At 38.2% G+C, this 13,410-nt stretch overlaps 1 protein-coding gene across 1 annotated transcript in view; it reads right to left on the bottom strand.

The window, feature by feature from the left end:
* The window catches only part of NKAIN2 (sodium/potassium transporting ATPase interacting 2), a 946,372-nt gene that overhangs the window by 14,263 nt on the left and 918,699 nt on the right, over positions 1 to 13,410 (bottom strand). The window contains exon 5 of the mRNA XM_090280635.1: positions 8,605 to 8,665. Within this exon, the coding sequence (XP_090136761.1) occupies positions 8,605 to 8,665 (61 nt within the window). The remainder of the gene's footprint in view (positions 1 to 8,604; positions 8,666 to 13,410) is intronic.

Raw genomic sequence — 13,410 nt, 5'->3', positions numbered from 1 at the left:
TAAATTAATTGTAATTATAAAATGCCATCGCTGATTTTTGTCTTCAGCCTAATTACTTTCTATTATTTAAACAAACCTCACCTCCTGTGAGCTTCGATTGTTTCTCCCTCACTCCTTGCCACGCAATGCCAACCAGTCCTAGCGGAGGCCTCCCCGAGTCTCCAGGGCTAGAACAGCCTCATGTAAATGTCACTCGGGGTTGAGGGTTTGCCCTAAGCTCGCTAACTTACAAGGCGCTCTTTCAGCGCTGCGTGTAGGCTGCTGCGCTCGTTTCCGTTCAACGTACCTGCTGGCCATCCTTAGAGAGGCAGTATTTTTCAGTCCTCCTGCTGTTAGAAAGGAAATAGCTAAGCCCAGCCTTCTGTTTTCATTAGCTGCCACTTCCAAAAGGAAAGCGTAACTGAGCATAATGAAGTGGGCACCCCCGCCAGCATCATTTATCACAAGACGAACTTTGAAAGTGCGTTCTTCTTTCTCGGCACGTCTCAGCTTCAGGGGCTTCAGAGTTCAGTTTCCTGTGCCAGCACTTTGTCTTGTTCTCATTTGTTCTTTCGAGAAGGGACTAAGGGACACAGCAACTTTATTTTGTGAGCGTGTATATCTACATCTGGTGCTAAAAGCATCCTTTTTTCCCCTGCCACTCAGCTGCTTGCTTTCTCAGGTCATTATCAACACACATTTAGAGAGATGGTGGGAAAATAAGTACAGAAGGGGGCTGGGTTTTGGAAAACTGGAAAAAGCAGCAGAATAATTAGAATGGGAGATTTTTCTTGTAATCATTTCTGTAAATATTACCACTTCTTCCACTCATATGCTCTGGCTTTCTTTTCTGTTGAGGCTGACAAAAAACCAAAAACCAAAAACCAAACAAACAAAAAACTTGGATATTACTCAACTACTGGATAAGTTTAGTGTTCTGAATAAAATACCTCCTTTATTACACCTCAGTTAAATGTCCTCCTTTGCTAGTCTGAATGTTGTCACCTCAACACTGATTTTTTTAGAAACAAGGGCATCAGTGCTGGCTTCTGTAGCACAAAAACTAAAGTTAGAAATAAAGTCTTGATTGTTTTGAATCAACAAAAGATAAAAAATGAATCAATCTAGTTCCCTCATAATTTTGAATTGGGAACATAAAATTCATTTAAAAATGATCATAGTGCAAAAGTGCATGTGAAAATGTGTGTGTGTGTTTATGTGTATGTGTGTATGTATGTCTAAAAAGCAGTACAGTATAATGGAGGAGACCTGAGAAAAGGGAGAAAGAAAGAAGTAATCGTTGAAGAATTAGACTCAACTTTGACCTGAATATCCAAATTGAAAAATAGAGCTCATATATTTTCTCTTCAATGACCACAAGAGAGAGCAATTTAACAGTAGACTGAAAAAGGAGACCAATACTAAAGTATGGGAGACTTATTGTAGAAATCATTGTGTCTCACTGTCAGGGAATGATGTTGTCACCAACAGAAACTTGCATGTGATTGACGGGAGGCATATGTGTATGTAGGCATTTGTTTCAGGTGGTGATCACTTACTTCAGTCTTTTACATATGACAGCATGTTTTTGTTTTTGTTTTTATTTGTTTAGAAAGTGACTAAAGGTGCTTTATTGTCATTGCTTATTCACTTAACTACAGCAAACTGAGGTCTAAGGAAATGTCACATTTCCTTAGCAGTTTCCATAGAGTCCAGGAAATGCTTGAAGAGAGCTGAATGATTCATTTATTTATTTCCCAGATCCTTATTGAGTCCTGCTCTAGGTTGGGGATAATGTTAGATGCTCAGGATATAGTGATAGTCAAGACAGGTGTGGTCGCCAATGGCATCCTCTTATACTCTCTTATCCCGAAGGAGTCAATATGTGCTGTATTGGTGTCAAAAATTCATGAATATGCTCAGTGTCCTTGGGCACATCATTTAATCCTTATGGGTCTATAAAATTAAAGTGTTAAAATAGAGCCATAGGCAATAGTTTTCCATCATTTAAAACCCCTGTAGTCTAAAAGAAATTTAAAGCAGAACAAAAAGATATAAAATTAAATAAATACAGAGCTCCTATGCTTTGGGGAATTGCAGAAGGAGCAAGGTGACCATTCTACCTTGTCTTAGTACTACAGTTCTGAATAGTATGGCTAGAGATTAGCAGCATTCAAAGTTTGGGGTTCCAGGCTCTAATAATATGTGATTCTGTTCTGAGATGGGGAAAATAACGGCAAGTTTTGTTTTGGAGGGGAGGCTGGCAGATATGGACAACATCATTTCTCTTAGTCACCTTCAGAATTACAAAACACATGTTATAAAGAGATGATAAAACAATAATATACTACTCTTTCATTTTGTTGTTTGAGTATATTTGAAAAATAAAATAGACTATAATTTTCGTAACTCTGTCAACCTGACACCCAAGAAGTTGGCACCTTTTTAAAACTGCTAATTGCCTGCCCCTTAGGTTATGTTTGTAGAGGGATTTATAAATAACAAAAAAGAAAGCTCAGATTACCAAAGAGATGTATAGTGTGCCACTAACAACCAGATAGATAAAAAGACAATAAATAGCGGGATGGGTAGATAGATAGGTAGATAGAAGGAAGGGCGGAAGAACAAAGAACAGGAGACATATAATATGCCAAAATGTTAACTGAGAGCCAGAATTCAGAATTGTAGGGTCATTCTATTTTTTATATCTGTATTTTCTATACATTCTTCAGTCAACATACATTTTTTAATAAACAGGAAGAAACTATTTTTTTTTGATGGGGAAATAGTCCTCCCTGCTTCCCACTCTAAACTCCCCTATAGGTGGGAGAGTGTGTGATTGTGCTCAGAGAATTGTATCCAAACACAATGATCTTGACAAACTGGAGAAATGATCAAAACATACAGAATGGAGTTCAATACATGCACACACACAGGCCAGCGGGCTTCAGAGGAAAAAATCAAACAAAAATAACAGAAAATTATTAGCCTCAGAGAAGTGAATAATTTCCTGTGGTTTGCTTTTCAAATGCAAGAGTTTATAAACAGATTGTGACTTTTCTCCCCAAGCCAGTTAATTTTAAAGAACTCAGGACAGGTTTTTATGAATGTGTGCTTGGTGGGTGGGTTCCTGCATGTGTGTGTGCATCTGCGTGCTTCAACATCTAGAATTCAAAAATTTTCAACATTTTCCCCGAAACAAGTCCCCTAGAGTGTGGTTTTAAGACATTCATAAATTTCTCTAGATTATTTGAATATTTAATAACAGTTGCAAAAAAATAGTATCTATTTAGAAAAATGGACCCTTTTTTTAGAGGACTGATGTTCAGTTTTAGCTTAAGTATTAAGCAAAAGGTTTATAGGAAAAAGAGAATAAAAATTGAGAAATCAAATGATGATTCTTTTTATATAGGTTAGTGATATTTTTCACCTAACAATGCTAATGAAGCAGAGACATAATTTTTGTTATATCACTGCAGGTAGGCATCTGACTGGTGCAGAAGAGCTGAGGATGAAATGAGAGAGGAACTCCATACAGAGTGAGGCAAAGTAGGTTTACAGTTGCGAGTACGTGAAACACAGAGTTTATTCTTGTATTATTATTATCATTGTATTACTTTCCATAGAAACAGCTGTAAACCTACTTTTGCCCTACCCTGTATATAATAAAAGACGCATCAGACCAGGAATCTCAGAACATTTTATTTCTTTCTCACACTATTGTAAAAGAGAACAAGTAGAGGGGAACAGAAAAGACTGGAGGTCATAAGGAAAACTCAACACAGCTGGTAACAGATGGTATTGTACAGTGAAGAGCCAGCCACAAAGACAGCTCAGCAAGGGATGTCTGCACTCCTGGAGAAAGCCTTTTCTCCTAAGACACATTGCTGCCTTTTCATGAACAAATATATAAAAGTACGTTGTGATGGTTGCCCCACTCTAATAAGGTTCAAGTGTCCAGGCACACCCTGTGGAGCAGGGTTCAGCTTTTTTTCTGGTGAGGAGCTACTCCTCTGAAGGCAGATCACTGTGACCCAGAGCAGAAGATGCTGACAGTATACTCCTGCCTGGAGGCAGGGAGCATGGAGCCCAGGAGGATGGTAGCATTTCAGCCTGGACCCTCTTACCCACAGGTGGTTGATGGGCCAGTGAGTCAAGCTAGTCCCACTCTGTACTCCATAGATATTTTCAAATATCCAGGAGCTGTGTGTGTGTGTGTGTGTGTGTGTGTGTGTGTGTTTGGATATGGGATGTTGTAACTGAGTTGTGTTCCCTTCCAAATTTTTATATTGAAGATCTAACCTCCTGTGTTATTGTATTTGGAGATGAGGCCTTTAAAGTGGCAATTAAGATTAAATGAATTCATAAGGGTGAGGCCCCAATTCAATAGGTCTGGTGTCCTTATAAGAAGTTAAAGAGACACCAAGGTCATGTACACACAGAGAAGAAAGTCCATGTGAGGACAAATCATGAAGTCAGTCATCTATAAGCCAAGGGAAGAGGCATCAGAAGAAACCAAATTTGCCGACACCTTGATTTTTGGCTTCTAGCTTTATGAGCTACGCAAAAATAAATTTCTGTTGTTTACGCCACCCAGTTTTTGTATTTTGCTATTATGACCCAGGTGACTAAATCCATGGGGGCAGGAGTGTGTCCCAATCTTCCTGTTTGATGTCTGTGCTCCCAGGGTGGTTGTTAACACCTGTGAGGCACAGCAGATGGCAGTGGTGTCCTGTGAGCTTGCACAGTCAGCCAGCCTGTCTCACTGTGGCTCTGTCTCAGATAAGGAAAGGGTCAGAGATGTGAACTTCCAGGTCCAGGCCTTATCATAGGGCTAAGCAACAACTTTGCATTAAAATGTCCACATACATATTAACCCAACGGGTTCTAGAAAGCAAATGAGATACTGTTTAAAAGGAGAAGTTAGGAAAACAACATTTTCAAACATTTGATGAGCCCACAATCTCACTCCCTGTAGTTCGATGATAATTCATTGCTATTTTGTGGCATCTAAGTTTGAGTCTTTGCTCCTGAAGCCTGAACCTTCCCCATAGCTCCCAGAGGCCTCTGCCTCTGAGGCCCCCCAGCTATGCTTGCTGCTGAGGTCTGATGAGTCAAAAACGGGCACAGGGCTGGTCAGCTTCATACTGACACCAAGAATACTTTAATCTTCCAGTTGCCGTAATTGGGCTGTTATCTCAGCACAGTTCCAGAACACAAACTGACCTCTGTTCCTGAGGAGTCTCTTAGGAATGGAAACTTAACTAATTTGTCAGGCAGGTAGCTATCACCTCCTCCTTCACGGCACTTCTATTAGGAAGCCTCATTGCAAATCCACAGCAGTTAAGAATAGACAGAGATTCATCCCTTCTCTGTTTACATCAACGTTAAACATTTTCCATACATCAGGGCTTACTTTCTGAGAGCGCATGCATGGCCCGCGTGTGCATGCATGTGCACACATGCATATCTTGTTCACTGAGCAAAACGACAAAAATTATAAAACGTGTCTATAAGAAGTTGGATTAATAAAGGCTTATAAGGTATTGTGGTCAAGATACAGATAAAGACATGGGCGTTATTTTAGAGTCTTTTGGAAAATAATTTATTAGATGTTGGAAGATAAACCCAATTTTCCAAAAGATATTTGGCTTTGGCCAAAATTTACTCTAGGGAAGAATTCCTTAAAATGAGTTTTCTGGAATTCTAAGTCTCTGGAATATTAAATTTTCTTACAAAACAGTATTTTGTGTTCAGATGTTTGGAATACTACATTTTTAATTTTTTTAAATTGATGGCTTAACATCTACAAAATGACCAATGGCTGATCCTAAGTAAGCCCTAGCTCACCTAAAACATAAGGAGACTTTAGATAGCACCAAACTATATTCTCTAAGAGTCACAGTGAACATGAATTTCACAAGGTGCCACTTTAAACTTAGCTAGCTGATGCTAACCCTGCTTAGCCTGCCTTGCCTATTTCTTTAGATGGAAAGAAACTGCAATAAATGTGCTTGTCCACAGTTCTGCTCTCTCTCTCTCTCTCTGCCTTGTAACCTACCCTGGTGCAATTTGTGTGCACAAGGAACTATGAGTATAATAAAACTGAAAAACTATTTGTGCCTTTTGTCTTTGATCTGCATTTGGCCTCACTATAGCTCACCCACTGTAACATGGTTAAAATAAAAATGTGAATTAAGAAAAATATCAAATATACTTCTGTATTGCAGTAGTCACAAAGATGTTAATATGTAAATATGCATTCTAAATTTTCAGAGTCCAAGTTATTTGGTTATGAGATCTATTTTGAGCACTATATCTTATGGAACCAGTATTTTGGGATCCCCTCTGGGAAGCACTAGAGAGATACTGATGACCTGTCTAGGAGGTTTGGTGTGCCAGTATTTTTTGAAGATGAAAATGCACGGGCATCATTGTGAAATTAAATCAATCAGTATAGTCTAAGGAACTCAACTCTCATATGAAATTTAACCTTAGACTTTCCCTTCATCAAAGATTTTGCACAAAAATACTGAATGGTAACATCTGAATGCACTTACACAGTTCATGGAGTCTGTACATTTGAAAAATCCATAAATCTTGAATTTTCAATACATCCTTTGTGTATAAGACAAGTATGTACTAGATGTCTTCTCTTGTATGTCTTCATTAGGCACCTTAACATCAACCTGTTCAGACTGAACCAGTTTTCACATTCACATTCCACCTTCCTCAAGTAATGCCTCCATATGCCCACCCACTTAGGCCAGAAACCCAGGAACCTATCAGTCTTTTCAATGTCCCTTACACAGTACCACCCATTGTCCATTAATCACTTCATTTCAGCAAGTGTCATGTCATATCTACCTTCTCCATCTCCAACATTAGTCTTAGTCCAGACCCTCATCATCTTGTTTCTCAGTCATTGTTACAGTGTCTAATTGGTCTCCTTTTTCCCTAATCTGCCCCATTGCCCCCCCCACACCAAGTTGTTCCTTCATACTCATACCACTGTGATTTTTCTAAAGTACATTTTCATTATGTTATTCTGTTTTTATAAACTACCTGCTAATTGACTTGCCATTATACTATATAAAATAAAGTCCATATTCCTTACTCTGTCATACAATTTTTCTATTGTCTCTTCTAGTTTTCTCTGAATGCTTTCCCCTAGCAAAGGATACAATCCAGTTACATTAATCTGGTTTCTCTGCTGTCAACATGACCAGCTGGGATACACCTTGGTGCTTTTCCACTTTTTACCAGGAATCACCTTATTTCCACATTGGCTGCTCTAATAATCTTTCATCCACTCATCTTTCAAGACCAAACTCAAGCATATCCTCTATGAAGCATTTCCTGGTCCCTTTCTTATCTTCCCCCACAACATACAATAGAGGGTTTTATTATACCTCTTTGTCCACATGCTTGTTTTTTTCCTACTAGATGGTAAATTCCTAGAGGTAAAAGATTGTGTGTTACTAATCTTAAAATCTCCAAAGCCTGACAGATCACTTGATATGCTGAAAACCATTTTACAAATGCTTTTTTAGCAAAAGGGCCATCGTTTTCCTTCACACACAAAATAATATAAACTATGTACGGTGTGTTCCTGCTTTGATCATATATTAGCATGACTGAAAAAGTGCCTCCTCTAAATTAACCACCTGATACTACTTCCTCCTGTCTAATATGATTGGAAAGCAAAGAAGAAACACATATTTCTCTCTGGACTTTTTATTCAAATCATCCTGTAACAGAGCAGTGAATTCTCATCATTTTTGCCTCTGTCCCAGTCATTATTATTTTTGGAAACCAAAAAAGATGATTCCCATTTTTGATTTTTTCTCAGAGTAAATATATAGCTGCATGAGCAAATATCCATGATAGTACTCAGACAAACTAGAAGTACTTTTTCCAGTCCTCCTGTCTCAGATCCTTTCAAGAGGCAAAGAATGAGTCAAATATTTTACCGGCCATTTTTACGTATTTAGAGGAACAGAGGATGGTGGAGCCACTCAGAGGCTTATAGAAAGGGACACTGTCTCAACTCTGGACCAAGCAATAGGACTCAGTGCTGAGACTCAGACAGAGAGTTCTAGCCATTTGTATCAAAGTGTAGAAACAAAAAGGAAATATAAAAATTTGGTTTCTTGAAGACAGATTTCTTGACTTAATATGAAGCCAGTTCTTGTAATGGCTTTAAGAGCTACTGTAAATTGTTGATTGTTAAGCTTTGTAGTCCTGGGTAAACCTGATTAGTTATTAGTTATCAATACCTAATAAATGATTTATAGAAAGAGAATGGTCAAGTTAACCACATTTAAAAATCACTTCCATTTCTAGTTTCCCTTCTATATTCCCTATTTGAATTGTTATAAAAGAAGCATATCTTAAAAGTACCTTTCAATAAAAAAAATGTTTTCAAAATAAATCCTTTCCCAATTTTTCAATATCCTGCATATTTTTATGAAAATACTTTATCCCTGTGGATACAAAAAGCTTATTTCCTGTTCTAACGATGTGTTGGGGTGGGTATTGTTGGAGAACTGGTAAGACTAGGTAGGAGGCAGTAAAGAAGATGCTTTGAACTTGAAAGAAACAGAATAGAGCTTTAATACTTACAGCTGTCCTCTTCTTCAGTTATACATTTCACAACATAACAGGCATAGATGAACCCTGCCAGCTGAAACAAAACAAAGATGCTTTAGACGGGAGGCAAAGGCAACAGAACTGGATCTCGCTGGGGAAATGAATTTTCAAAGGCATATGATTTACAACTAGATTTAGTTTTCCAAAATGGTTCATCAGACTGGATCTTGGTCCAGTGTGGATTCTTCATTCAAATGATATCTATCTTTCTTGTAAGTAAATATTTTTCTCTGACCTGCAATTAAGTATAAGATTTGTTAATTGCCAGGCAATCTAAAACAAGTTAAGTGCAGAAAGAGAAAAAATAATTATGGCCTTTTATTAACACAATAACATTTGCATTTGTGCCCATAAACTTCTAATTTACTTACATTAGCCACGGACTATCATAAAAAACTTTTCAGAGAAAAATATTAAGGAGATTTCATGGTGTGTTGCATGAACACTTTACTAGTAAAATGACCTCTTATTTAGACCTGAAACAGGAACCTGGCAAACCAAGTGTAATTGGGATAATATGTTACAGGGAAACCATGAGGTGGGCACCTAAAGGTAATGGGTATCACAGTGCATTAAATTCAGGATTGCACACATCACATTGTCTTTTCTGAAACTTACTACAAAAAGGTCCCTATGGTCGGGCAAGTCTTCACTTCCTGTTGCCAGTAAAGGAGCACAGCAAAGTCCTTTGACATCTATTCCCTCATATTAAATGGTTTTGTATCTCCTCCTATTAGCATAATATTTATTTTGTCAAATTATGAGCACTGGTGAAAGGAAGCAAGCTAATATAATTTCCTGAGAAGTGGAAAAATTGTTACCCAAAATAATCCAGCTTGGGGGAATCTTTAAAAGCATGTCCTCAGAACAGTGATGAAGATTATTCATGATGACATTTTAGAAAGGCATTGACCCGGCTGAATGTTGACCCTCCATGGCAGTATTTGGTGTGGGGTAGGGAATGTTAGAATAGGCTGCCGTCTTCCATCAGGAAGCTAAGAAACAGGGCTGCTGTGATAAGCCTAAGGAAGTTTTTTTATTAGTTCACAGCGATCCTTCTGGAAGCCGTGAGTGGAACATTTTAAGTCAGAGAGGACACCAATCAATAGCTATTTAATGAGCACAGATCTATCTGGAGACAAAGGGGGGTCTAGTAAAAAGAAACTTTAGAAAGTCCCTTATTTGGGTTTGAGGGAGAAAGCATGTTTTCTTCCTAAGAGAAATGGCATGGGACGAAACAGCAGCTCTCCTGGTACGGAAGTACTGACTCTGTTCTGGGGCGGAATGGATGGGAAAGAAGACCTGTACAACATATTCTTCAAGGGCTTTTGTTTCCACATCCTGGATCAGAGGGAATGTGTGCCCCTGCCTTCAACCCCCAAATGTAGTATCTGAGCTAGTTACACTTAACAGGCTGTTAAATAAGGATACCACTGATGTTATATTAGCAGAGTCAGTTTTCTTTTTTTTAAACAAATCTTCAAAAAATCATCAAATCAACATTTTTCTTTTTGAATTATATGTTGTTATTGGCAGTAAAATAGTGATAGTAAAAACTATTTCCTTATATAACAGAATCATCAGAAACATTTTTACGGGACTTATCTTTCAAGTACAGGATACTATTAAAAACCAATGTCTCCCATTTGGTTTTAGTAAAGATTTTGATTTGGCCAAACAAAATCACATGGTGGTTTGAGAATTTTCATGGGTACTGAAAAAATAGATTATACTGACTCTTAATCTTTAATCCACCAGAACTCATACAAATGCTCTAATCCTTGAGTGACTCAGTCCTGTGGATACTCTGTCATTGGTACTTGGATATGACTGTTGCTAGGTAAAGAGACAATGGGTTTGATTACATACCCTGGGTAAGTCTATAGTTTCTCCCCATCTTCCACATGAAGTTCTTACTATTCACGGCTAAATGCTACAGATTTATCAATAATTTATCTCTTCTTTTCAATGTTCAGTACTTGTTACTTGAGTTATCTATAAACAATATTTTTTAAACAAAATCACAATTTTTTTGTTTTGATTCTTATTCATCATTTCATTATTTTGGGAGTAAAAATGTAGGTAAACACCACTGATAAATTCTGAGATACAGGGCCAATAAGTTTAAATTTTTTATGAAGGTGCCACTCGATCCTCAATTATTAACTGTACTACTCTCCCAGAATGCAGGGAAGGCACCGTATTCTGCTTACCAGTGGTCTTTTCATTGTATTTGGTTGCATTTTTTAATTATCAGTGGAGCTCTTTTGATATAAAAGTAAATCTTGCTGCATTTCATTACAAAAACTTGCTGATTAAGAGAACTTTAACTTTTAAATTGGTCACCTTTAAATACAAATGAAAAATTGTTTCCCCAAATTAATCAAGATTCATGAACTTCTGTTACTTCTAGTTTTCCTACACCATATAAATTTCTAATTTAAGTTTTAATCCCTTATAGCAATTTATAAAAGTCAGCCTACAGAAAAGGGGTTTCAAATCATTTCTAACAACTCTGACTGTCACCTATAATGTGCAACTCTGCTAATTGCTACCTGCACTGCAAAGATGAAGTAAGCCAAGGTTTCTCAACTTCAGCATCATTGACATTTTGGGTTGAGAAATCTTTTTTGTGAGGTCTGTTGTGCATTATAAGACACTTAACTAGTAACATCCTACTATCAAGACAGTTGACAATTGGGACAATTAAAAATGTCAGCAGACATTGTCATATGTTCCTTAAGTGGATAAAATTGCCCACAGTTAGATACAATCCTATCCTAAAGGAATTTGCAATCTTGTAGCAAGGATACAAATGTAATTGTAATTTGAATTAAATTAAGATAAGTGTTGGAAGGAAGGAAATTGAATGTCTACTAAGTGACAAACAAACAAAACTCTGAATGTCTACTAAGTGATTACTGAAAAAAAATTTTTTTTCATGTAATACAACTCCTTCCTCATGTGATACTTAGCTCTCTTTCTAGCCTCATTTCCCACCTCTCCTAGTCTCAAAATTGATGCCAGTTAGTAAGGTGTTGGTGGTTTGCCGAAATGCATCTGGTGGTTTTCCTGCTCTCTAACTCATTAACCCATTCTGCCAACCACGCATGTGAATGCTCTATACCTCTTCCCTTCTCTCCCTGTTCAGCCTTGTACCTTTAGGAATGAATTAAAGTGTCTCCTCCAAGAGCTGACAATTAATTATCAGGGTAAGTGTAGGTTGACACTTTGGAGATAAACCTCAAGAGATAGAAGGGCTTTGAGAGGAATAAATGAGGGAAAAGGAGAAGACATTTTCCAAGCAGAACTCAGAAAAGCTCCGGGACGATGTAAATTATATTCAGGAAGGAGCAAATGGCCACAGTTCAGATGAGTGTGGGCATGTGAAGTGGAGTGTTGATGCCGAAAGCAGAGAGCAGTGGCCTATGTTGTCATATTAAATCTGAGTACCTGGAATTACATTATGATTATTTTATTTTGTTTTTTTAAAAAAGATGGCTAGAATAACAATGAAAGATACCAGTGATATACTAGACAAACATACAATTATCCACTTGTAAAAACCCAAAATACCCCAGTTGTTTTGGTCTTTGGCCGTCAAACCAGAGCTAAGCCTAAATCTGTTTATTTTCATTCAGCTTTTCACCTTGATACATCTAATATGATTTGTTCACTTTTAATTCACCTTATAGGGAATTATGCATTATCTTAATATCATTACTGCCTGAGAGAAAATATTTTCTCTTTATAACTAAATCAGGTTAAACTTTTTTTAAAAATCTACAAACCAAGTTATGATGGTATATCCCAGAAATTCACTTAGAAGCTAATAGTTAAGAGGAAATCAATGCCTTTCAGCATTAAAAAAATTCAATTGTAGCAATGGAAAGTGTAACAACCTTAGTGTTTAAAATACTATCATTTGGACTTCTGTTTCCAGGAAGTTGGAATAGATGTACTTTTCTGTAACTCCCCCACTACATAGAACTAAAACCTCTGGACATTATATGTTACAAACATAAAAGGAATATAAAAGGTGGAAAGAAGGTAGGTTGCCTAGGAATCTTGGGATGCAAGGAAGGACATGCGAATGAGTATCATATCGTATCGGCAGCCGTCCGTCTCGAGAGACGATGGTGTAGCTTCTTAAGAGTCTATCTGCACCGCCGAGAATGGCTGTGCAGTCCGACTCGGGAGTGACACGGTATCTGTCTCCTCCCGTGTTGGATCGACATCTTGCGATGACGCTGGAGTGTCCTCTCCAGTGAAGCTGAAGCTACAGAGCCTGGGCAGGGTGATATGGAGGGTCTGCTGTTGCCCATGCAGCAGACCCCCCCTCTCTTCGCAGCTGAAGGGTCCAAGGGAAAGACGGAGTCAATACAGCTTGGCTTCAGGTGCGCCGCAGGAGTTGCCGGTGTTGACTACAACGTCAAACCGCCTTAGGGACTCCGGCTCCGGATTTTCTGTCGGGGTTTACTCCCTTAGCCTTTCCCCTGAAGAGGTATGCCGCAAGGCAGCGGAGGTTTTTTGGAGTCAGAGTTTTCCTTCTCTGATGTGCCCTGACTGGAAGATCGAACCAGCAACACTTAGCTCGCAGGCCGACGCTCAATCCACTGAGCCAAACCAGCCAGGGCATGCAAATGAGTACTCAATATATATATGAGTACCCATTACCCAGAAATGCCAATGGACACAGACAAAAAAAAAAGCCTGCTCTCTCCAGCCAGGGAACCAGGAAAGAGCCTAGCAAGACAGAACAATATTAGGAGAATAGCA

The sequence above is a fragment of the Furipterus horrens genome, unplaced genomic scaffold, assembly GCF_987537825.1.
Source record: "Furipterus horrens unplaced genomic scaffold, mFurHor1.1.pri manual_scaffold_6, whole genome shotgun sequence".
Taxonomy (NCBI): domain Eukaryota; kingdom Metazoa; phylum Chordata; class Mammalia; order Chiroptera; family Furipteridae; genus Furipterus; species Furipterus horrens.
This window is presented reverse-complemented; position numbering and strand designations above follow the sequence as displayed.